Raw genomic sequence first — 24,692 nt, forward strand, 5'->3', positions numbered from 1 at the left:
CATCACCTTAGTCTTGCCATCCATTGCTGGCATCTCCACAGACACCCCTCATCTCAGTCCCTACTCTGGACCTAATGCTTTGGCTTGCCAGGAGTGTGAGGGAGCAGCGTACTCACCCGGGGGCGCCCAGCATCCAATGACTACTTGAAATAGCTGTGGCCTCTTGTGTCCGGGCCTGGGTTAGGGTAGCATCTGGCCACCCCCTAGAGTTAGAGTTCCAAGTTCCGGGGTGTCCCTCAGCCTCCTCAGAAGCACAGGGTGCTCTCTTGGGGCAGTGGCACCTGGGCCACCGAGTTACTGACAGGGAGGCCCCTCCCGTTCCCAGGAGAATTGAAAGCAGCAGCCAGACTCCAGAATGCTGCACCCCTAGAGCAGGCCCCACGCATCTCCTTTTGATCCTTGTTGAACTAATGTTGCCTGAGCCCCAGGAAAGAAACAGCCACAGCCACTAGCCAAGGTGTTTTCAGGTGGTACGTCTTCAACAGGAAGGCAGGAAGGCAACAGGCTGGTAGGGTTGCAGGGGCCACCTCCAGGCGCCAGAGGCATCCCAACCATGGAAAGGATTCCCACTGCCCCTGGTCCTGCCCCAGCAGCCTGGTGGGTGGTCAGCAATGCCTGTCGGGTTATGACCATTGGTTGGTTGCCTGTACCTCACCAGGGGCCAAGCTCAGTAGTGACGGTTCCATTTGGGTGAAGCGCCAAAATTGTGTTTCTCCCAAAATGAACTGAGTAACGATGTGCCCCAGGCCTCAAGCTGCTGGGCCCTGGCTGGCCTCACCTCAGAGGGCAGAGCTGTAGCCACACTGGCCGTCGATCAGGTACCTAGGTCTGGAGGAATCCCCACAATCCCATGGCATGGCTCCTGTGGCCACCCTGTTTTACAGGTGAGGAGGCTGAGTCACGTGGCTAGGAAGTGGCATTGTTACTATTGAGCTGTGTCTGTCTATGTCCTGTGCTTAGCTGCTGCCTGGACACCCCCATATTGGGGTCTGTTCATGAATTTAGGGGGTCCAGGGATGAACAGTTCACAGCCTTCTTGAGACCCTCACCTAGAGCTCCAAGGGCCACCAGGCCTCAGGGGCTGGAGGAAGATACTTGCCAGCCCACACAGATCTGCTTCCCCAAGCCAGTGAGGTTACATGAGGGAGGAGCAGTCTATCATGTGACTCCACGGGGGGGCATGGTTAAGAATGGCCAGGGGCCTAAGGACAGCGAGTCCCAGGGGCAAGCTAAACACTGGGCTTGAAGGGGGCAGCAGAGCAACTACATTGCATGACTACAAGGGAGCATCAGGCACATTGGAGTTGTGCAGTGTACAACCTGTACTGCTGTACAGAGCAGCTGGGGAAGATGGTAGCAATAGAAGTTGTAGGAGGCATCAGCATGCTCAGTGGTGACACTAGCTTGCCTTCCCCGGGGGCAGGGAATGACTGCAGGCCTCTGGGCCCCAACACTCAAAAACAGTTGACCAGCCAAGTTGAGGGTCCAGTAGAGACTCTAGCCATCCTTGTTGTCCCTGGCGCTAGCCTGGGCCCCAGAGAAAGGGCCAGGCTGCCTCCTCCCCTTTATCCCTGGATCCTCTTCCAGGCCCCAGCTGGTTTCCTGGCTGGCTGTTAGCCCTGGCTTTCACCCCAAAGGGAGCCACTCGTAAACAGGAAATGCTTCTCAATGCAATGCCTACTCTGGACTCCGTTGCCAGCCCACAGGCTGAAGGCCATATCCAAGTAGCAGTGTTGACTGGCTCACCAGCTGTGGGGGAGGGGACGCTCATTGGGCTCTCCAACTCCTTGGGGCTGTTGGGGAAGGGTTGCTGGACCTGAGGCAGACAGAATCCCTGAGGGTGAGTTCCACCAGCCTGTGGCCCTCCCCTCCTGTGCCTAGTGCTGCCCGTCCCCAGCAACCCCCACAAGTGCTGAGATACTGATGCTGGCCCCTTCTGCTTCCTCTCCCCAGAGACAGTCTGAAGGCAACCCCCAAGTTGCAGAAGGCAGATTCCCCCAGCATCAACTACGCAGAGCTGCTGCAGCACTTTGAGAAGGTCCAGAAGAAGCATCTGGAAGTGAGGCACCAGCGGAGTGGGCGTGGGGATCACCTGGACCGAAGGGTTGTCCTCTGACAGGCCTGGCATGGAGAAGCGTCCAAGGAGTGGTCCCATGGAGCCTTTCCCAACAGAGTCCGAGGACCTAACTCAAGGGTAGGGCTGGCTCTGGCCACCAGCCCAGGGCAGGGTGGGGGGACAGAGGCTGCTCTGGCCACCCAAGCTCCTCTCACAGCCCAGTCCCCCGGGCTTCCAGCGTTCTCAGCTGCACCCCAGCATTCGGACAGAGCTGGTTCTCAGACACCACCTATCCTCTGGAATCGGTCTCTTTCTAATACCCACTTGTAAAGAGCTTTACCTCCCCAGCCCACCAGAGTTCTGGCCTCGAGTGATGTGTGTATACATCATACCTGTGTGCACATAGGGACCAGCAGAGGTCCGGATGAATGATGCAACCCCGCCCCAATAAAGAAATGACAGAAAACCCTCGACCTGTGCCCGCCTGTTCCCATTGGCGCCTACCCCTGCCTGGTGCTGTAGCTGCCCCAGAACCTTGCCAGCTGTCCTGAAGACCTGGTCTCATGGTGGCCCCAAGGAGTGCTGGCTGCACTGGGAGAGGCTGGTCACTGCATACTGGCCTGTCTGGAACCCTGAACCCTTCCTGGGCACCTAATCTGAATTTTCCATCAGGATTCCCCTGGGGACAGTGGGACATGTCCCCATTGGACAGATGACCATTTCTGAATGAATGGTCATTGCACACTGCAGATCCCTGGATGAAAGAGAAGGCCCAGACTAGTGCAAGGAGGAAGAGGGCTTTCCAGGTGCCCACCCCTTGGCTAAATGATTTGGCTAAATGAGCCTCACCTTTCAGCACCTGGGACCTCCTGACCCAGCTTAGGGAAGCCTTGGACTGATCTAAGCAGCTCCTAAGTGGCTCTCACAGCCCCAGGGATGGGCGAGAAGGAGCTTTTCCCTAGAGCCCCAGCAGCCCCAGGAGTATGGGTTTCCCTGCTGGAGTCTCCAGGATGTCAGGCTGCACTGGCCCTGGCCCCCGTGCACACAGTACGTTCCCACACACGTGTACCCAGGCTTCAGGGACTGGGGACACGGCCCACTTCTGCCCTGCTGATCCAAAATGGACCCCGCCCCCCAAGGAAGGAAGTTGCCTGAGGACCAGGACACCTCCACCCCCAAACCCTGGTCACCCCGCTTGGAAAAGGAGCCAAAGAACTCCGGAGAAGGGTCCGAGCTCGTCAGTATCTGGGATGAAACCTCTCAAGGCGGGTGGCCCCTGGAACACGCTGTGCCCCTGCTGTGTGTGCTGTATGTGTCCTGCGGGATGCCCCCGAAGGACCCCAGCCCGCCGCCCGTCTGCCGAAAGCGCGGGAAGCCCGCGGCCGGAGACCAGAGGCTGGGCGGCGGTGGTGAGCCCCTCGCCGGGGGCGGGTCCCACTCCCGCGAGAGAGCCGGCGCGCTCCGCCCCAGCGCCGCCCCCGACCCGCGGTGGCGCCCTCGCCTGCCGCCCGGCTCGCCGGACCAGTCTGGCCGCGCCGGGTTCGGATTTCAAAGCTGCGGTGCCTGGCGGCAAATGGGCCTGCGCCCTCCGGGCAGTTCCCACAGCCCCTCCCGCCGCCACTCCCCCTGCGTCCCCCTCGCCGCGCCCACGTGACGCCCGCGCCGCGGCGGCTCCGGTTACCGCCGCCTCAGTCCCCGCGCCCAGGCTGCGCCGCCAGCTGCCCGCGCCGCGCCGCGCCCCCCGCGCCGCCGCCAGCCCCGCCGTGACATGGCCCGCGCCGCCCTGCGGCGGCCCGCGACCCCGGAGCGTGGCGCGGCCTGCCGCTAAGCGCGGCCCCGAGGCGGCTGGCCCGGCCCGGCCCCGGAGCGAGCGCCCGCCGCGGCCCGGCTCCCCGGGTCGGTTCCCTGCGCCCCGCCTGAGCCCCGCTGCCGCCCGGCCGCAGCATGGAGACGGCGGAGAAGGAGTGCGGCGCCCTGGGCGGGCTCTTCCAGGCCATCGTCAACGACATGAAGGTAACGGGGCGCGCGGCGCGGGCGCGGATCCTCTCGGGGGACGCGTGGCGGCGGGCAGCACTGCCCCGCGGTGTCCCTGCGCCGCGGGGTCTGTGTGTCCTTGTCTGAGTGTGTCCGGCCTGTGTCTGCTGTTCCTCTGCGTGTCCGGGAGCGCGTCTGGACGGTGTGGGTGCTCGTGTGTCAGGGTGTCCGTACGGTCCCCGGGGTCTGTGCCCGGGGTCGTCCGCTTGCGACTCCCCCGTGGGGTCCTGACCCGAGCCTGCACACACCCGGGCTCCCTGCACTCCAGACCCCCAGACCATGAATGGGGTTTGGCTCGGGGCGATTCTACCACCCGTTTACAGGTCCGGGTCTCTCGGCCTCCGCCCCCTACACCACCATGGCCTCCCCACCTCCCTCCCCTCCCGCCCCCCCAAGGCTGGCCTTGGAGCCCAGACAATGCTGTCACCACCAAAGCAAGGAAAAATAATAAAGCTGAGAGCCGTTAACTCCTTCCCCACCGGCCTTGGCCACTGCACCCGACCCTCCCACTGCCTCCCCAGGTCCGGACCTCGCCACAAGCCCCAGGAAGCTTCAGGACTCCAAGGTCTCCAGGACTGTCCCTGCCTCCCAAGGCCTCTGTCCTCACCTTGGAAGAAGGAGGGGAGAAGGTTGGGGTTGGTGGAGCGAAACCAAGGAGGGCCTTCCCTACCTTCCTTCCACCCAGGCCCTCAGCTCCAGACCCCTCCCCAGGATTGCCCAAGGTCAGGCTGGAGCAGGTCACCCGTTCCTGACCCACCACTGGCTCACCAGGTGGGGAAACTGAGGCCTGGGACTGGCTCAAGGTCATTAGGAGACTGTGGGACGCTGTCCCTCACCTCACCCCTCATTGTTGATCTAGGAGATGAGGGGCATCCTGTCCCCCAAAGAGGCCAGGGTTTGGCCAGGCTGACTCAGGCTAATGAGGCGAAGAGAAGGTCTAGCTCCATTGACAGGATAGGGGGGTCAGGAACCAGCATTCCTACCCTTTTCGGGGGGTGGGGGGTGGAGAAAGAACAAGGGAGAGAACTGGGTTCCCGGTGGGAGCTCCTGAGATCCCCCACCTTCCCGACCCATCACGTACTTCCAAGTACACAGCATGTAATCCCACGGTGATATCACAGGCCCAGGGGGAAACACCGCTCACTCAGGTGCAACCTGCCCCCCCATTGCCTAGGCAGGCCCTTCCGGGGGAAGGGGATTGCAGGCAGGCCAGGGACTCCTGGTGCTGCCAGGAGAACAGCCCCAGGGGCAGCTGTCAGACAGACTGCGCCCCCAGAAGGGGACTGAAGCTACCTTGGCCGGGGACTGCAGGGTTGGCAGCATGCACGTGCCCCCACCCTTGTGTGGGGTGCTTCCCCTGAGACCCCCATCCCTTACAACTCCACCTCCAGGCTCTTCTGCCAGCCCTCAGAAATCCTGGCCTCTCTGTGCCCTCAGCAGCCCCTCCTGCCATGTGGACATCATAGCCTTGGCACTGGGATCCCCTCCTGGGACCCAGCGGTCCAGACCACGCTCCCCAAGCCACTCCCAAGGCAGGCTGAGGGTGGACTTTCCCGCACCATCTCCCACTGGCAGCCTCTCCAAAAACACTGCAAAGAGCAGCAACTTTTGCTTAGAGAAGAGGGGCAGGACTGCCTCCCTCCCTCTCTAGCCTATTTGCAAAGAAATTTGGGATGAAACAGGAGGAAACAGGCCCAGATGGTAGCAAGAGTTCAGGGAGGATTTTCTGATATGTGGAGGCAAAATGGGAGAAGTTTCACCTGGGGTGATGCCAAGTACCAGTATTCCCCTACCTAGGACACATGCATGTGCTCTGGCCAGAGACAGGCAGGGGACTGGGCCACCTGGAGGCCCATCACCTGGATTTAGAGAGCAGCTGCTGGCTCTTTCCCTCCGTGTCCTGAGCCACAGAAGCAGCCAGGCTCCCACAGAGGAAGGTTGCAGGTTGAGAAGACTGAGCTTGCCTTGTGAGGTCTCTCCACAGTGTCCACACGTCCCACAGCAGCCCACCCCAGCCCGTCTGGAGGCCCAGACACTGGCCTGCGGGTCAGGGGAGAAGGCGCCTCAAGCTGCACCTGGAGTGTTGCCTGAGGGCAACACTCAGGGATGGGGAGGGGGTCTCTCAAGAGCATTTCCTGCCAGCTGTGCCTCATTTAACTCAGCTTAGATGCCTACTGGGTGCCAGGCTGCTCATGGAAGCCCATAGAGGGGCAGGACTTGCCCAAGATGACAGGGGTGGTACGGCACCTGCAGCAGGGTGAAGGAGGCTTCCACCCAGCACTGGCCCATCCAGAAAATGGAGTCCTAATCTTTGCCTACTCTCAAGAGTGGGGAGTGTCACCCAGACACAGAGGCAGGAATCCTGCTGGAGTTAAATGAGCACTTACTAGGTGCTGGCACAGTACTAAGTGCTTTCCAGGCAGTGCCTCCTCGAGTCTACACTGACCCCACAACAGAGGTACAGTTCCCATCCCGATCTTACGGGTGAGGACACAGGCTCAGAGGGGGCCCTGGCTCAGGGTCACCCAGGAAGCCTTCTCTCAGGGACTGTAGCCTGGGTCATTCACCTGCACGGCCCACATCTGGACCATGACCACCGCCTGACAGTCTCCGAGCACCAGGGGCCCCAGCAGCCTCCTCATGGGTCTCATCCCATTCACGTACACACCTCTAGCCACAAGCACGTCACCTGTCCCCTCCAGAGCAGCTCACTGCGCTGGGGGAAGGAAGAGCTGTGTGTTTCTCCCATCCCTGTAGACCCTGCCACCTCCGCACCCTTGATGCCCAGATACTCATCTCCCCTGGAAGTGACCAGTCAGGGGATCAGATCTTGACTGTGTCACTCGGAGGCCTTGGGCAAGTCTAACCTTAGGCTCTAGCCTTAGTTTCCTCATCTGTAGAATGGGGATGATAACAGTATTCACTTTTACAGGGCTGTTGGAAGAATTCAGTGCCATCACACAGTGATAGGTCTCAGCACAGAGTCTGGCCCGCCACAAGCACTTGATGAACAGTAGCAATCACTGTCACTAGTAGAACAACCCAGGGTGTTAGAGCCAGACGCCAGGCCATGGCCAGGGTCAGGACACTCCCCTGGGGCACTGGCTGCTCTGGCCCCTCAAAGCCTTGTCTCGGGTCCTTTATGAATAACCAGTGGAGTCCCCAGTCCTTAGAGACCAAGGTTCTTGGTCCATCTGCTGAGGAGGAACTGGGCCTGGTCTCCCCGTGCCCTCTCTTGTCCCCTCCCCAAGGGAAAGCGAGGCCGTGAAGTCTGGCTGAGTTGCTCTCCGCATGGGCCCCAGCCCAGCAGGGAGTAGGGACCTGTCTCTGTCCTGCTTATCCTACTCCCTTGCTCTGTCAGACTGCCTACAGGCTGCTTCAGGGGCTGCGAAGGTTTCCTGAGGTCCAGCACAGCTGCCTCTGTACCCCTGTACCCCCAGCGTCGTCTCTCCTCCCTGGAGGTCTCAGCAAGGCTTCGGGCTGGAGGGCTTGAGGTGGTAGGAGGGTGCCACCTTTCAGAAGACCCCTGGGAGTGCCAAGGTGAGGGTCAGCTCCTCTGGCCTACCAGGGATGACCTCCCAGGCCCCTTTCCCCTGAGCTGTGCCAGCATGGAGACAGCCCACCCGCAGCCTCCCCCTCCAGTTCCAGCCTGTGTGAACTTCTCAAATATTTGTTTTCCCTGGGCACTGTTTGGGCGGCTGGGACGGGAGGGAGTTTCTGAGGCTCCTAGAAGCGGCCCTTGTCTCCTTTCCACCCCTGCAGGCTGTCCTCAGCTGGAGAGGCCATCTCTAACCTGCCCCTGGGGTTCCAGCCCAGCAGAGCCTCCCTCTGAAGCCAGGGGGCTGGGGTTTCCACCTTCCCCCTTTCGTCAGAAATAGCCCAGCCCCCAGCACCCCATCCCACATGGAAGGGAGGGTTGGAAGCCCCTTGGGCCTGGGGTTTTGTTAGCCCAGGACCCCCTTCAAGGATCGAGGCCTCCAAATGGGCCCTTGGGCCGGGGCTGAGGTTCCTCCAGGACCCTGCAGCTGTGGGAGGGCACGTTAGACGGAAAAGCCCCTTGATCAGACTGGACAACGTGGTGGCCAAGAGCTGGCCTCCCTACTGGGAAACCCCCTCCCAACTTGGAGCTTTGGGCCAGGCTGGGATAAAGGCCACACTGTGTCCCCAGGAGGGGAAGGGAGCCGGAGGTGGAGAAAGGTGGCTCTGTTGGTCGCACAAGGCCCCATTCAGCCTGGGGCCTGGCTGTCCTGGGCAGGCTGGCTGGGCCCTGCAGCAGCCACATCCTCCCCAGGCCTGGGAGCCACTGCTGCTGGCCTGCAGTGGATGGATGGCCGGGCTGGCAGAGCTTCCGGGGCACATAGTGGGGGCCCCCAGCGGCCCCAGTGTAGACCTGGTGTGCCTTGAGCCCTGCCATTGTACACAGTGCCATGTGGAGCACCCCAGCCTGTGTCCTGGGGAGCGTGCTGTTCATCCGAGATCCCCTGCTACGCCCCTGGGGAGGCCCGAGGAGACAAGACCTACCTGCCATTTACTATTTGTGTCTCTCTCGAGGGAGGATGTGGACCGAAACAGTCCCACTGTAGACAGGAGGCCGAACTGCCTGTCAGGTAGAAGGGATGAGCAAAGGCGCCTGTTCCCAGGGCCAGGACTTTCTCATGCGCCATGGCTCTGTCCTTGGTCGTCTGTCCTCCCAGAGGGCCCGGGAGCCTCCACAGGAGCAGGGCTGCTCTCTCAGAAATTGCCCAGGGTCTGGATGGAGCCCTGCAGCTCCATGTCTCACTTCCTCTCCCATCTCCTCGGCAGAGCTCCTACCCCATCTGGGAGGACTTCAACTCCAAGGCCACGAAGCTGCATTCCCAGCTGAGGTGAGGCTGCTAAGGGTGCCCCAACTGGGGAGGGGACGGGCGGAGGGGAGCGCACCTCACCACAGACCATCCCACTGTCCATCTCCCCAGGACCACTGTGCTGGCTGCTGTGGCCTTCTTGGATGCCTTCCAGAAAGTGGCCGACATGGCCACCAACACCCGAGGTGGGGAGGGGGCGTGGCTGGAGGTTGGGGCGGCTCCAGGTCAGGCTTGGAGGCTGGAAAGGCTGAGTGCAGTATGAGCTGAGCCAGAGCCAGTCTGCACCTTGAGTTCTGCTCCCTAATGGAAGGAGCTGGTTGTAGAGAGAGTGAGCCTCTTGTCACTAGAGGCATGCAAGCAGGAGTGGGTGAACCATGACAGGAGTGTTACAGGGGGGTTCTGTTCTTGCTGTGGGTGGGCCTTTGACCCCTCAGCCCCAGCACTTCACCTTCCTGTCGGTGAGTCTGATTATGGCTTCGTCTCAGCCACCCACATCTGCCCTTCTGAGAGCACAGGCAGGTGAGCCTGCTCTGTAGGCTGTGGCATCTCCTCTGCTTTCTGGTCCGAGTAGCACGGACCTGGGCCCCTGTTCCTTGGGGTGGTGAGAACTAAGGCAATGTGTGCGTGCCGGGCCTCTTACTCCTGCATCTGGGCACCTGGAGGGCGTTTCTGATGGGGTGGGAGGGGATTTTGCCCAGTCTTTGGTTCTGGCCTCTCGCAGCCGGGTAAAGGGAGGCTCCTGGCCTTGACCACCAGAGCACCCGCAGCTGCAGGAGGCTGGCATAGCCTGCGTGGGCAGGGCCTTGGTCCCACACGGAGCAGAGGCTCAGTAACTACTGGGAAATGATCAGATCCCCCTGTGGGGCCTGCAGGATTGCAGAATGCTGGGGGCGGGGAGCGGGCTGCAAGCGGGGCCTTTGCTGGCCAGCTCGCCCCCTCGTGGCCGAGACCGGGACTGCAGAGGCCCAGGCGGGCCCCTACCCACACCGTGCGCTTGCCTCGCCAGGGGCCACGCGGGACATCGGCTCAGCGCTCACGCGTATGTGCATGCGCCACCGCAGCATCGAGACCAAGCTGCGGCAGTTCACTAAGTGAGTGGCCGCTGCGGGCGGGCAGGGTTGTCGCAGGGAGACTCCCCCGGTGGCCCTGACCTACACAACCCCTGTCCACAGCGCGCTGCTGGAAAGCCTCATCAACCCACTGCAGGAGCGCATCGAGGACTGGAAGAAGTCAGTCAACCAGCTGGACAAGGACCATGCGAAAGGTGGGGCGGGTGCTTGGGCTGGGGCCTCCCGCCAGCACTCCACAGAGACACTCGTCATAGTGCTTCTCTCTCATCCCCTGCAGAGTACAAGCGAGCCCGGCATGAAATCAAGAAGAAGTCTTCAGACACGCTGAAGCTGCAGAAGAAAGCACGCAAAGGTAGAGCCCAGGGCAGCCCACGGAGGCACAATCCCACCAGCCCACTCCACATTCCCCGCCACCCTCTGAGGCGTCCCAGGGCATCATCTTGGCCGGAGGGGCCCTATGCTGGACACGGACCCTCCAGTCTGTTGGGTGGGACAGAGGGAGCCTCCCTGCACCCCAGACCTGGCCCCAGACCTCCCCTCTCAGGGAGATGGCAGGAGGCCCCACAGGCCCAGGCACCCCACCCTACCCCAGGAGGGGCTCTGTCCATCCGGCTGTCTTTCACACATTCTTTCTCTCTCTGTCTCTCCTTCTCCCACATCTTTCCTGTAGAGCTACTTGGTAAGTCCAATGTCCGTCCCTCCAGCTGCTCTTCCCGTCCTTGTCGCATTTGTCTGTCTCCCCCAGCTCAGGGCCATTGGAAGGAGCCTCTCCAGGACAAGGAAGAGCGAGGAAGGCAGTTGGTCCAGCGAGGGAGGGGCCTGGGGCACAGTCCCCCTGGGGTCCCCAGTACCCCTGGCCAGGGATGAGTCCGGGGCCACTGCTGGGTCAGTCTGCCAGGCCACGCGGGCTTGGACGGGGGCAGGTGGGGCACAGGCCCTGGCTGCCCTATCCCGGCCCAGCCTAGAGCCCTTACCTGTCGCTTTCCCACTTCTTGTCGCACCACTCCTTGACATCATCCTCTTGCCTCTCTCTGTCTCTCTCACTGCTTCTTGGTGTCGCTGTTGCTGTCCTTGTGCATTGCTCCCTGAGCTCAGTGGGGGCCCACACTAAAACACCCCCTTCCCTGCCCTCCAGGGTGCAGCCCCAGATCTGACCGTGGCTTGCCCAGCAGCAGCAGCTGAGCCCCACGCGCCACTTTGTCCTGCTTCCACGCTGCTTCCCTGTATCCTAGGAAGCAAGGGGGCGCTGTTCAGTGGGATGAGGGTGTCCTGGAGGGTGGAAGACTCAGCTGTTGTGGAGGTGGCCGCTGGGCTTCCCCTGAGCACAGCTGTTCCCAGGGCAGCCCTTAGTCTGCCCAGGACACTGCTGACCCCAGGTCCTGGTGGCTTGGCAGCTTTGGTGTCTTTACCATGTGCATGTCTGTCTGTCCTCTTTGCCTGCTCTGGGGACCAGCCCCTCCACAAGCCTTGGAGTCCTTGACTGCCCTCCCCGTCCCCTGGCCCCCATGGCAGTGCCTAGTCCCATGGCCAGGGACACCGTCACGGGGCCTGAGCCACAGATGCAGCGAGCCTCTCCTCCCTACCCCTCCAGGGAAAGGAGACCTGCAGCCCCAGCTGGACAGCGCCCTGCAGGACGTCAATGACATGTACCTGCTGCTGGAGGAGACGGAGAAGCAGGCGGTGCGCCGGGCCCTGATTGAAGAGCGCGGCCGCTTCTGCACCTTCATCACCTTCCTTCAGCCCGTGGTGGTGGGTCCTTGGGGTGCCAGCAGCGCTCAGAGCACCCCACAGTCGGGCTAGTTGAGCAGTCCCCTCGGCGTGCCACCACCCCCACATCCCAGGAACGAGGATTTGGGCCCAGCTGGGCTTGAGCTCTTTTTGGTGACCTGATGGTCCCGGCAGGTTAGGCGGGGCCCAGAGTTGACCCCTTGACCTCAGAGAAAGGCCACTTCTCAGGGATCGCTGGCTGGGTGCGTTTGGGGCCACACGGTCCTCGCCTAAAGGCAGGTCTCCTAGCTCATTATCACTGATGTGGTCTGGGCACATGTCCTCACCAGCCCCAAGCTGTGCACGCCCCGCCGGCAGCAGCCCCAGCAGCCCTGGCCGGCAGGGAAGGGGGAGGCCAGGCCGGGGGAGGCCCGTTCCTGCAGGGTGGTGGCAGGGCCGGGCCTGCGCTCTGACGCACTGCTTCCTCAGAACGGGGAGCTGACCATGCTGGGGGAGATCACCCACCTGCAGGGCATCATCGACGACCTGGTGGTGCTGACCGCAGAGCCCCACAAGCTGCCCCCCGCCAGCGAGCAGGTAGCTAGCCCTGAGGACGGGACGGGGTGTGGGGAGGGCATGGCCTTCCCTTGGTCGGGCAGTAGATGAGGAAAGGGGACAGCATTTGGGGGAGGCAGCTGGGGCCAGAGGACCAGACATGTCCTGACACCCACTGAGGTACCCAGGCGCACCTGCCCAGCCGAGGGGTGGTGTGCACAGACCCAAGGGGGGCCTCAGGCTGCAAGCAGATGGGCAGAAGTTCTGCGTGTGTGGCCTTGGCCCTGAGTTTGCTCCCGGCTCCACCTGAACAAGCCGGGCAGAGCTGGCGCTGCCTGCCCACACCACCCGCACTGTGCTCCCCTGGTCCAGCCCTGTGGCACGCTCTTCCCGGGCACTGACTGAATGTCCAACACTCTGTCATGCACCTGCCACGCCTCATCTCATTGACTCACCCCCATAGCCCTCTTAAGACAGCAATGATTGGCTGCATTTCATAGGAGAAAACTGCGGCTCAGAAAGGTCTAGGAACTTGCCCGAGGGGCACAACAGAGCCAGGATTTGACCCTCATGGTGTCCTTCGTGGTCGCTCTCGCCTGGCTCTTCTGCCAGCGACAGTGAGTCCTCAGGAGCACCTGCTTCTCCCATGTCCCCTGTCTGGCCCAGGCTGGGCTCAGAAGTTACTCAGTGTGTGAGCCGAGGGCCTGGCCCAGGTGCAGGAGTGTCTCTGGGAATCAGAGAGGGTAGGCTCTCCCCCAGACGTCTTCCCCAGCCCTCTGGCAGCCCTGCTTTCCGCTCCCAAGTAAGGAGCTTGCATTAGGAAGTGGCTGGGGTGGGGGTGCTTCAACTTCTGGGGGACTCCTGCTGGGGCCTGGTTCTTAACTGGGAAGAGAGTGGGGGGCCTCTGGCCCTATCAGCCCTCTGGGGGCCCCAGGAAAATGATAAGGCTTTCTGAAGGACAGGGCTGCCTCCAGTGACCCCCACCCATGTGCTTGTCCAGGTGATCAAAGACCTGAAGGGCTCAGACTACAGTTGGTCCTACCAGACTCCACCCTCATCACCCAGCAGCTCCAGCTCCCGGAAGTCCAGCATGTGCAGGTCAGTGGGGGGTGAGTAGGGGGTAGGGAGAGTGCAGGGATACCCTGGGAGGGAATGGGGAAGTTCCCACAAAGACTGCACCCAGAACTATTTCAGGGCCCCAGAATTCACACGACTTCTGCGTCATCCAGGACTTTGCAAGTGCAGAGGGAAAATACACCCCCATCACAAGACTGCTGCTGGCACGGCCATGTGTTAGCAGGAGTGGGGGTGCAGGAGCAGCTTCATTTCTGGAGCCGTAACTGTACCAGGTGCCATGCTCGATGCTTTATGCATTGTCTTCATTGAGTCCTAACTCCACCATGTCGGGTATGGTGTTGTGTCCATTTCACAGAAGGGGAAACAGACACAGTCCCCGTATGTAAGCACTGGGCTCTGCCAGACCCAGCGCAATCTGGAGGAATAGTAAGAATCTAAGATTGGGGAGGGTGTGGAGGCTTCGGACAGCATGTGCTGAGGCCACAAGCATGCCTTCCAGACACTCCAGCCTGGCTGGTTCCTGAGAACTGGTTCCTGGGCATCTGCCACAGGCCCAAACCCCAGCCCAAGCTGACCGCCCAGCTCTCACTTAATCACTGGGCAGGTTCAGGGTCAGGGGCACTTCCTGAGCTGACACCAGGTGGGATTTGGAGAAGACATTTAAGAGTCAAGGCTCCTTGGGTGAAAGGGCAGTCAGCACAGAATGAGTTACTCCTGAGGGAGCTCCCTCTGCCCGGGCACCCCTTCCCCAGAACCGCCTCTGGCTGGACACACCTACTGCAGGGAGAGGAGGGCCTGGGTCTGCTGGACCCGGGGTGGGTGGCTGGCAGAGGAGGGAGGGTTGATCGCAAGGGACACCAATGACCAAGAACGGGGGGACTTCAGTGTCACACTCAGGAGGAAAGCAGCCTGCGTTGCCAGGAAAATTGCCCGAGAGTGAAATGGGTGCAGAGAGGACATGAGCTACAGGGACAGGACACGCTCGCGGTGCTGGGGATGAGGACAATGGTGGGTCCAGGACCCACACAGACCATCACTACACACTGACAGCTGATTGGGATTTGATGGCAAATATCCGACTTCAAGAAGGCAGTCTAGAAATAATCAGACACGTCTGGTTCTAGCACAACTGGGAAGCACACATGGTGACTCAGTTTCCCCATCGCTAACCTGAGGTCCACTGTTCTTACTGGCAGAATAGAAGGCTGAGAGACTGGGCATGTCCTGACAGTGGCTCCCGGGGCACTGGAGCACTCCAGGGGCAGGGGCTGGGCCGGCTTTTGGGCGCTGTCCGCCTGGGGGCCTACCCTGTCCCACAGCCCCAGAAGTCAGCTCCTCTGTGGCACGTGGGTCACAGGATCTTGTAGTCTGACGTTGTCTTTTCCTTCCTTTGCCCCTCACCTGTCTCCCCCACCCTCTTATGTCACCCTTCCACACACACCTCTGTGTCTCCCTGTCTGGCTGCTGTGCCCCCTTTCTTCACTCCCCCAGCGCCCCCAGCAGCAGTAGCAGTGCCAAGGGTGGCGGAGCCCCGTGGCCTGGGGGTGCCCAAACATACTCACCCAGTTCCACCTGTCGCTACCGCAGCCTGGCGCAGCCAGCCACCGCCACCGCCCGCCTCTCCAGCATTTCCTCCCACGACTCTGGCTTCGTCTCCCAGGATGCCACCTACTCCAAGCCGCCCTCACCCATGCCTTCAGACATCACCAGCCAGGTGAGGGGGTGTCAGCCGGACCAGCCGGGTGGGGTGCAGTAGCCTCATGAGAGCCTCAGTTTATCCACATGTGGGGCCACCTACAGCTGTTGACACTGGCCGGAAGGTCTCCAGGGCCACCACTTTGGGGACCAGCCTGAGTTCCCTGCCTCAAGGCCAAGGAGAAGTGGGAAGGTGTTGGAGCAGCCAGGATCACGACAGCAGTGTCAGCAGGGGGCTTTGGGGACCCCATTTCCTCCCCGTATCTCCATCCTTGCCTACTCCCTTCTTCAGTCACAGGAGCTGGGAGCCAGCAGCTTGCCACTGGCTCTGGCTCCCTGGGACCCTCCCCCTTCTCCACACTTGAACCACCTTTCTCTAAACCCAGAGACTGGCCTAAGACTCTCCTCAGATGCAGGCTCTCTCAGTTCCTGCAGCCTCAGTGAGGTGGACAAACTGGGAAAACAGCAGAAGACAAAGGGAGGTCGGGCCTCCTGCCCAGGGGGCAGGGTGATGGGAGTGACCCAGCCTGCATTTCCATCCAGCCTGCTGTCCCTCCCGTGGGCTAGTGCTTCCCTTGGGGCTCAGCATTCCATACTCTCCTGTGCTCTCGCCCCAGGATGTCTCCATCACCCTGACGCTCTTTCCCTGTGCCAGCTCATTCTTATCAGTGCACAAGTGAACTCCAGTATCGTCCGTCCATCGGAAAAGCCCCCCACATTCTCCTCCAGCCACATAGTCTCCTCCACAGCAGAACTTCTCAGAAGAGTTGTCTACACTGACCGTCTCTCCCTCATCTCCCATTCATCCTGTGTGCTTCACCTGTCAATAATTGAAAAATATGGCTTTTTTTCTCCCATATAGTTTCTACTCATGTTTGCTTTATTTATTTGCTTTTATTAGGTGCATGCACGTTTAAAATGTCAAGTCTTCATAGTGAATTGAAGCTTCTAACGGCATAGTTGATGCTCTGTTCCTTAAAGGCCATTTTGCTCGATATTACTACAGCTACGTCAGCTTTATTCTGTCAGTATTTGTTATCACAGTGTCTTTGCTTTTAAACTCACTGTATCTTTATGTTTTAGATGAGTCTCTTGTAAACAGCGTATGTCTAGATTTTCTTTTTTATCCAATCTGACAACCCCTATCTTTTAATAGGCATTCTTAGTCCACTTATATTTATGACTGCTGACATTTTTTGGACTTCCGTCTTACTGTTTTCTTTCTCTTCGTTGTTTTTTTCTGTGCTGCTTTTGTCTCTTCCCTTGCCTTTTGTTTTTCCTTTTCCCATGATTTCGTCTCTCCTGGATTGTGAGTTATACATACTCTATTCCTCGTCTTTTGCAGGTTACCTTGACATTTTACCACATATCCTTAGTCACAAACCCACCTCATGAATAATTCAAGGACCTTAATATACATTTAACTTCAGTCACCCACTGCCTCCCAACTTACAAGCTACCGTGTTCCCCCCCGAAAAGAAGACCGGATGTTACATTCATTTTTGCTCCAAAAGATGCATTAGGGCTTGTGTTCAGGGGATGTCAGCCTGTAAAATCATGCTCGGGCTTGTTTTCCAGTTAGGTCTTATTTTCGGGGGAAACATGGTATTACATGTTATTCTCTCCTTTTTTGTAACCTCCACAAATGACTTTTTTTTTTTAATGACATTTTTCTTAATGTCATCATTATTTCCTACACACAGTATTTTTTTTTATATTTATGCATATGTTCACACATTTCTTTGTTCATTTTTTTCTTGAATCTCACATCTGCCTCACTTCCTTCTTTCTGCAGTAAAGTACGTCCTTTAGAAGTCCTTTTAGAATAGGTCTGTAGTAGTAAACTCGTATTTTATGTGTAAATACGCTTTGTTTTGTCCTCTTTCTTGAAAGTTTTCCCAGGGACACAGTTTTGAGGTGACAGGTGTCCTCTCACCGTACTTGGAAGGTACCTTTCCGCTGTATTCTGGCTTCCATTGTTGGTTGAGAGATTTGTTATCAGTCACGTTGTTGGTCCCTTGTGAGTGCTCTGACCTCTCTCTCCGTGTCAAACCTTCCCATTCTGTCTTTCTGTCTCCTAACTCTCCTCCTGCCATCTCCTGTTTTCTCTGTACTACATTATGAAAGCTTTCCTCAGGTCTGCCAATTTGCTTTTTCTCTATAGCCTCGCCTATCCATTGAGGTCTTTCTTTTAACGTTTTCTTTGATTTTTTTTTATCATTACAATAGGTCTAGTTAACATCCGATTAACTTTTTATTTTGAAATAATTTCAGTCTTGTAGGAAAGTTATAAAACGAACACTGAGTCCCCACATCCCTTTCCCACAGGCTTCCTTGACATCTGACGTAACTACTGGACAATTTTCGAAACCAACACATTTAACACTGGCACAGCGCTCTTCACTAACCTACCGTCCTTTTCCAGATTTTGCCCGTGTTCTCACTAATGTCTTTTTTCTGGCCCAGGACTCCCAGGTCCCTGCTGGCGTCTGCGTTGCATTTAGTTGTGATTCTTTAGGCTTTTCCAATCTAACAGTTCTTCAGTCCATCTTCCTTTTTCGTGACTTTGATACTTTTGCAAAATACTGGTCAGATATTTTGTAGACTACCTCTCACTTTGAGTCTGTCTGATGTCTTCCTGTAATTAGAGGGAGGTCATAGACTTGTGGCAAGAATAGCACAACAGTGGCTTTTTGCCATTCCTCATTCTCACTAGCCCTGGCAGTTCACATTTTGTTCCTTTTAGCCGTTCTGCTGAGTGTACAGTGCCCTGTGTTTATCATTTGCATTTCCCTAATGACTAATGAGGTTGGACACCTTTCCATACTTTTAAAGTCCATGTGGATGTCCTCTTTGGTGAAGGACCTTTTCAAACTTTTTGCTCATTTTTCTACCAGGTTGTTGGTCTTTTTCTTATTGATTCATAGAACTTACATATTATGGATACAAGTCCTTCATCTGATATCTTCTCTGATTTTGTGGGTTCCCTTTTTACCCTCTTATTGAAGTCTTTTCATGAGCTCAAGCTCTTCACTTTAATATATGTCTAGTTTCTCCATTTTTTAAAAATCATGCGTGCTTTTTGTGTCCTGAGATATTTTTGTGTACTCTGAGGTCACAACAATATTTTCCTCTAAAAGCCTTTTTTTGTTGTTTTACCTTTTTCATTTAGATCTACAGCTCATCTGGAATTGAGTGTGTGTGTGTGTGTGTGTGTGTGTGTGTGTGTGTGTGTGTGTGTGTGTGGTATGGGGTCATTTTTTCTATACAGATATTTAATTGACAGGTTATTGAAAAGCCCATTTTTCCCCCCACTGCACACCAGTGCTTCCTTTGTCATCAGTCAGGTGTCTGGGTGTGTGGTTGTTTCTGGAGTTTGTATTCAGTTCCACAGGTTGATTCGTCTGTTCTTGTACCAATACGACATCATCTTAATTACTGTAACTTGATAAAATAATCTTGATATTTGGTAATGAAAGTCTTCCAGCCTGTATTCTTCAGTATCACATTATCTAATTTTGGCCCTTTTCATTTCCTGATAAATTTTAGTATCAACTTGTCAGTTTCTACCAAAAACAGCAACAGTGATCCTGGGATCTTGACTGGGATTGTATATATCTCCCCATTTATTTTGGCTTTACCCTCTTTCAATGTTTTGTAGTTTTCATGTAAAGATTTTGCACATCTATCATTGGATTTTTTTCCCCCTGGGTACTTGATATTTATTGATGCCATTTTAAATTATATTGGCTTTTTTTAGGGTTTTTTGTTTATTTTTCAGTAGCTGATATTTAAAAATTTGATTTTTTTGTATTATATATCCAATAAGCTTGTTAAAATCACTTATTAGTTCTGATAATTGTAGATTCTTTTGCATATTCTACCTATGCAATCATGTATTTTATAAATAATGACTGCTTTATTTCTTCCTCTCCAATCCTTTTGCTTTTTACCTCTTTTTCTTGCATATGGCATCACTAGGACTTCCAGTGCTGAATAGAAATGGTGATAGTGGGTATCCTTATCTTGTTTGCAACTCAGAGAAAAAAGTATCGCTGTTTGTATAGATTATCAGAGTAAGGAAGTTCCATTCTATTCCTAGTTTTAAGTTGTTTTTTTTGTTTTGAGGGGGCTTTTGTGGGGGGGGCGGGTTTTTTCATGCCTAAGTGTTTACTTTTTTCCATTCAGTTTTCAAAATACTTTTTTCCATCGGTTTTTTTTGGTTTTTTTGTTTTAACAATTGCATTGGTAAAAATTTAAATTTCTTTATTGTTTTTTCTGGCTCCTCACCCTCTGGTACTTTGTTTCCTTTTATTTTGGTGATCATGGTTCATTACAAACTGTAAAAAACCCAGAGGCCTACCTTAAGGATGATTTAGAGAACTTGACAGGATGTGGGGTGAGGGATGCAGCTGATCGATCCCCATCCAGGTTCCCTGGCTGAATTTGGGTCCCCCTGCCACGTGCCCACACTCCCAAACACTGCGGAAGCCAGCATCTGCCCTGAGGAACCCTCAGGGTCCTGTTTCTGGTCTTAGTTCTTTTTTCTTCACATCTTTGTTGTTGTTTTGAGTTGGGGGCCTCCCAGGGTACCTCATCCCCTCTGACTGCCCAGAGAGGAGTCTCTGTGCACACTCAGTCCACTCTTCCGTGGACTTCTGCCCCCACCATTCCTCTGAAACAGTTGTTGAGGTCTCCACAGCTGCCCCTTGGCCTTCATCTGATGGACCCCGTGCAGCATCAGCACAGCTGACCCTCCTTCACACATCAGGTTCTTCCACTGATTTCTGTGATGTCACCTGCTCATGGTTTACCTCCCACTTCACCAGCAGCCCCCTGTCACTTGCCTTAGCTGGACCCTCCTTTTCTTCTCAACCACTAAATGTTGGCATGCATGAGGTCCTTGAACCTTTTCTTTTCTCTTAATTACCCTCAGTGCCAAGGTGACCTTATTCTATCATATGGCTGCTGGATTTGTGGCTCCAACCCTAATGTCTCCCTAAACTCCAGACTTGTAAATACAGTTGCCTACATTGATCCGTGTGTCAATACCAGTAGGCAGCGCTAACATGTGCAGGATGGAGCTCTGGACTCCACACTTCCCGTGGGCCTGCCCTTCTGAGGAAACCGTGACACCATCAACCCCGCTGCTCACGCCAGTTGCCCGCCGCCATCCTTAGTATCTCTCTTTCCCTTGCCCACCACATCCAGCAGCAGCAAGTCCTGTCATTCATTCTCAAAACGTGTGGTCCGTGGGCCGGTCTATAGTAGGTCAGTGCCGATGTGTGCTCCCTGGGTGCTGCGTCCTGCAGCAGACGCTCATAGCCATGGCCCTGGAGGGTGGGGGCGCTGCAGAATCGGAGCACCCCCTGCCAGCCGGCCCTGTGACCAGCTCTGTTCTCTCCTTCCCTCCGGCCTCCCCGCCCCGCCTGCTGGCCTCTTCATGGCAGAAGTCCTCCAGCTCTGCGTCCTCTGAGGCCTCGGAAACCTGCCAGTCCGTTAGCGAGTGCAGCTCCCCCACCTCGGTCAGTGCTCCCCACCTGCTGAGGGTTACAGGGAGGGCCAAAGTCCAGCCAGAGGGTGTCACACAGCACCAGTTCCCTGAAAGAAAAGCTCCCTGGGCAGCACTGCAGCCACTCCGCACACACGCACATCTTTTCCTCCCGCGCCTGGTGGGACCGAGGGGTCACAGTGCCCTCCAGACTCTCCTTGGCCTGGATTGTGAGCCCACGTAGGCCTGGAAGCCTTGACCTTTCACTACAGTGAGGTGCTCCTGGGCCGGGGACAGCAGGACCGAGGGTGCCCCTGACCCGCCTGCCATGTCCTGCAGGACTGGGCCAAGGCTGGTCCCCACGAGCAGCCCTCGGGCACCACCCTGCAGCGGAGGAAGGACCGAGTGGAGCTGCTCCGAGACCCTGAGCCAGGCCCGGCCAGTGGGGGCACCGTGGGCCCCAGTGGAGAGGAAGCTCCACGCCCCCGCATGTCTCCTGCCACGATTGCCGCCAAGGTAGGCAGTAGTAGCTCAGCTCCCTGGCAGCCCAGCCAGGGCCCCACGTTCACCCCCAGGTCAGCGCCAGGAGACCTGGCGAGCTCTGCCCTCTGGTGGGAGCCCCCTGGAGTGCGGGCTGAGGGGGGAAGCTGGGGAGCGAGGTTTCAGCCTCCAGTCTTCCCACCCCCAGCACGGTGAGGAGGTGTCCCCTGCGGCCAGTGAGCTGGCCCTGGTGCTGACCCGCGGCCTGAGCCTGGAGCACCAGAAGAGCAGCCGGGACTCGCTGCAGTACTCCAGCGGCTACAGCACGCAGACCACCACGCCCTCGTGCTCCGAGGACACCATCCCCTCCCAAGGTAGGCCCCGGGGCTGGGGCGGGGGCCTGGGCCTGCAGCCCTGCGGCCCTGGCCCACTGCCTCCCGTGCCCCCAGGCTCTGACTACGACTGCTACTCTGTGAACGGCGACGCAGACAGCGAGGGCCCGCCCGAGTTCGACAAGTCCTCCACCATCCCGCGCAACAGCAACATCGCCCAGAACTACCGCCGCCTAATCCAGACCAAGCGCCCGGCCTCCACGGCCGGGCTGCCCACCGCCGGGCTGCCCACCGCCTCAGGCGCCCCGCCCGGCGTGGCCACCATCCGCCGCACGCCCTCCACCAAGCCCACCGTGCGCCGGGCCCTCTCCAGTGCCGGACCCATCCCCATCCGGCCGCCCATCGTCCCCGTGAAGACACCCACTGTGCCCGACTCCCCTGGCTACGTGGGGCCCACACGGGCGGGCAGCGAGGAGTGCGTCTTTTACAGCGATGAGGCCGCTTCGCCCCTGGCACCGGACCTGGTGAAGGCCTCCCCAAAGAGGCTGAGCCTGCCCAACACAGCCTGGGCCAGCCCGGCCTCCGAGCCCGCCGGCTACCCCGGGCCGGGGGCCGAGGATGAGGAGCAGCAGCAGCAGCTGGCCGCCAACCGGCACAGCCTGGTGGAGAAGCTCGGGGAGCTGGTGGCGGGCGCCCATGCCCTGGGCGAGGGCCAGTTCCCCTTCCCCACCGCCCTGTCAGCCACCCCCTGCGAGGAGACGCCCACCTTGCCCCCAGCTGCCACTGGGGACCCCCCAGCTGAAGATATGCTGGTGGCCATCCGGCGAGGGGTGCGGCTCCGCAGGACCGTCACCAACGACAGGTCAGCGCCACGCATCTTGTGATGGCGCCACCCTTCCACCCTCTGGCCGAGTATGAGGCTGGAGGCCTGTTGAGCAGCGAGGGCTCTGAGCAGAGGCATAGCCAGGAGGGAGCAGAGCCAGGCAGGTTTGTTTTTTTAAAAAATCACACAAGGCAAAGCCACTTTATGAAAAGACACACCCAGCTTGGATTTCCTCGTTTAAACAGGAAGTGACTTCTTTAACAGACCTCACCGCGACAGGAGCCTGCAGGCCTTGAACTGGATTTGGAGCCTGTTTTATACTCTCCTTGCCTATTGTGTTCCTCCTTTCTCCCTACAGGCCCTGCCTTTCCCACATCTCTGTGAGCCTGAGTCCACTCCCCTGCCCACGGCGGAGGGGCCAGGACAGCCTCTCGCCATCCCACCCACCCGGCCTGGGCCCACAGTGCCACAGCTTAGCTTACCTGGCCCCGGCTTCTCCCAGGGTTGGTGGTGCCTCGGGCCTTTCCGGAATGCTGGCTGCTCCGCCTCTGACTGAGCCCCTGTCCTTGCCTCTCACTTCTCTGCCTCTCCCGTGCTCCTCTCCATCAGGGAGGCAGGGTGGCTGTGGAGGGGGTGCCCAGTCAGCTAAGGTAGTGGCTTTGACTGAAAAGGTGTGCAGAGTGACTGGTGGTTGTGGGGGCAGGTGAAGTTGAGAGGCCATGAGGGAAGGGTCGCGGGTAGGAAACGCGGGGCCCCGCCTGGAGGAGGCGGGGACCCTCAGACAGTTTCCGTGTCCTGCCTTGCCCTTCCCTGTGAGCTGTGGCTGGGGTTGCTGAGCAGGGTGTGGTAGCAGGGAAGAGTCCAGAGGCTTCAGGAGCTGCTTTCAGATGTCCAGTCCATATCTGGGCATGTCAAAACTAATTCTGATGGCACTTTGCTCACAGTTTCGGCTACATTTGGGGGTGGGGGCTGGAGCCGCAGAGGGGATGTGGGGTTAGGACTGTAAAATGGAGCTGACTGTACAAGGACCGTGTATGGGGACAGGGTGGACAATACAGGGTGTGTCCAAGAGTGCCTGACGGATGGGGGGCCCCCACAGTGGCCTGATGGACCATGGCAGGACGAGGAGGGCTGAATTGGCTCCCCAAAGGCCAGGGAGCAGCTGTTCTCTCCAACGTCTGGAGCAAAGCCAAATTAAGGTTGGGATGGCCAGGGAGGCGCATCTTCCAACCCAGGCCAGGCCGGGCGGGTCGGGCACGTCCCGGAGATTGGCTTTGACTCTCTGTTGCCAGAGGAGATGCCATCCCAGGACGCACTCCCCACCCCAGCCCTGCAGTCCTGGCCTGTTCTGGCAGCAAAGCAGGGGTGGGGCGAGCTGGGGGTGTCTTTTCCCCTCCTTGCACCAAGTTGTGCCAACTCTAAGCAGGTAAAAGTAGGTGCGCCTCCAGTGAGTGGAGGACTTCATGAGGTCCTGCAGGCCAGCAGAGAGCTGAGCTCAAAGGGTGGCAGGGCCAGAGGGTGGGCACCGCCCGGACAGGATTGCTCTGAGTCTCCCAGCACCAGCTAGAGATCCTGGTAGTGCTTGTGCCGGGACCCAGGCAGCATGGCCAGGTGGGGTTGGGGAACTAAGGGGGCCCCCAAGTGGATGGAGCCCCCAGCTCCCCCAGGGCAACATAGAACAGTACCTGTAAGTCACTAGGTCTGAAAACCACCTTGCTGAGCACTGCGGCCAACCTCAGAGCCCAGGTTTGAGCACCTGGATGGGGCCCAGGCCAAGGAGGCCTGAAGAGGCTGCAAGAGCAGAGGGGCCGTGCAGGTAGCCCTGCGGTGGAGTCTCCACGGCCCCTTCCGCAGGGCTCTTCCCAGGCCGGTGTGCGGAGCAGGATGCAGGGAGTATGAGGGGAGCAGGGTGAGGAGCAGTGGGGTAGGAGGGAGGCTGGGTCCTTGGCTTCCAGAGAGGAAGAGCTTGCCTCCTGGGGAGTGGGGGTGGCTTTGGGGGGTGGGTAGGGGGACACAGCCAACCCACCCCCCCACTTGCCCCTCCCCTCCAAGCCACCCGGGGCTGTACATAACCCCCGTCCCTTTGACCACCTCTCATCGTCTAGTGACCACCTGTAGGCCCACTCCCCGGGAGCCGAGCCAGCCATCCCGCGTCAGACTTGGGTTTGGGGGACTTCCTTACATTCGTTTTATTTTTCATTTTGTACAGAGAAATATTCTTTTCAAACTCTTTTGACTAAAGTAACTTTTCTGGTGCTGTTGTTAACTTGTTCCTTCTTTTAATTTATTTTCCCACCCCAGGCGTCCCCTCATGGTTCCCACTCAGTCTTTCTTCCCTTCACCTCCCCCCTGCACCCCCTCTCCTCCCATCCCATCTGAACCATTTTGTTTCTTTCTGTCAGTTTTTGGATAAATTCTCTCCCCTCGTCCCCCTCCGCCCCATCCTGCCCTTGATTTAAATAGTCACTGCTACAAATAACAAATGCACTGTGAAGACCCCAGTATTAATAAAGTTGTACTGTAACAGC

At 57.9% G+C, this 24,692-nt stretch overlaps 2 protein-coding genes across 3 annotated transcripts in view; both read left to right on the forward strand.

The window, feature by feature from the left end:
• VAC14 (VAC14 component of PIKFYVE complex) overlaps positions 1-2,524 on the forward strand; it is a 93,798-nt gene extending 91,274 nt beyond the window's left edge. Inside the window, exon 19 of the mRNA XM_081032908.1 lies at positions 1,954-2,524. Within this exon, the coding sequence (XP_080889034.1) occupies positions 1,954-2,116 (163 nt within the window). The 3' untranslated portion in view covers positions 2,117-2,524. The remainder of the gene's footprint in view (positions 1-1,953) is intronic.
• A 1,349-nt stretch (positions 2,525-3,873) lies between these two features.
• MTSS2 (MTSS I-BAR domain containing 2) lies at positions 3,874-24,690 on the forward strand. Of its 2 annotated transcripts, none has more exons than XM_081032696.1 (14): positions 3,874-4,069; positions 8,894-8,955; positions 9,046-9,119; positions 9,941-10,025; positions 10,107-10,198; positions 10,282-10,356; positions 11,596-11,753; positions 12,201-12,308; positions 13,267-13,364; positions 14,835-15,057; positions 20,489-20,563; positions 20,869-21,045; positions 21,218-21,383; positions 21,459-24,690. In XM_081032696.1, the coding sequence occupies exons 1-14, from the start codon at positions 4,001-4,003 to the stop codon at positions 22,223-22,225; spliced, it is 2,229 nt and encodes a 742-aa protein (XP_080888822.1). In that variant the 5' UTR covers positions 3,874-4,000; the 3' UTR covers positions 22,226-24,690. The 2 variants fall into 2 exon arrangements, with proteins under 2 accessions (XP_080888822.1, XP_080888823.1); XM_081032697.1 differs by having other exon boundaries at positions 14,931-15,057.
• Positions 24,691-24,692: the final 2 nt, after the last annotated feature.

This window comes from Rhinolophus hipposideros (assembly GCF_964194185.1).
Source record: "Rhinolophus hipposideros genome assembly, chromosome: 21".
Taxonomy (NCBI): Eukaryota; Metazoa; Chordata; class Mammalia; order Chiroptera; family Rhinolophidae; genus Rhinolophus; species Rhinolophus hipposideros.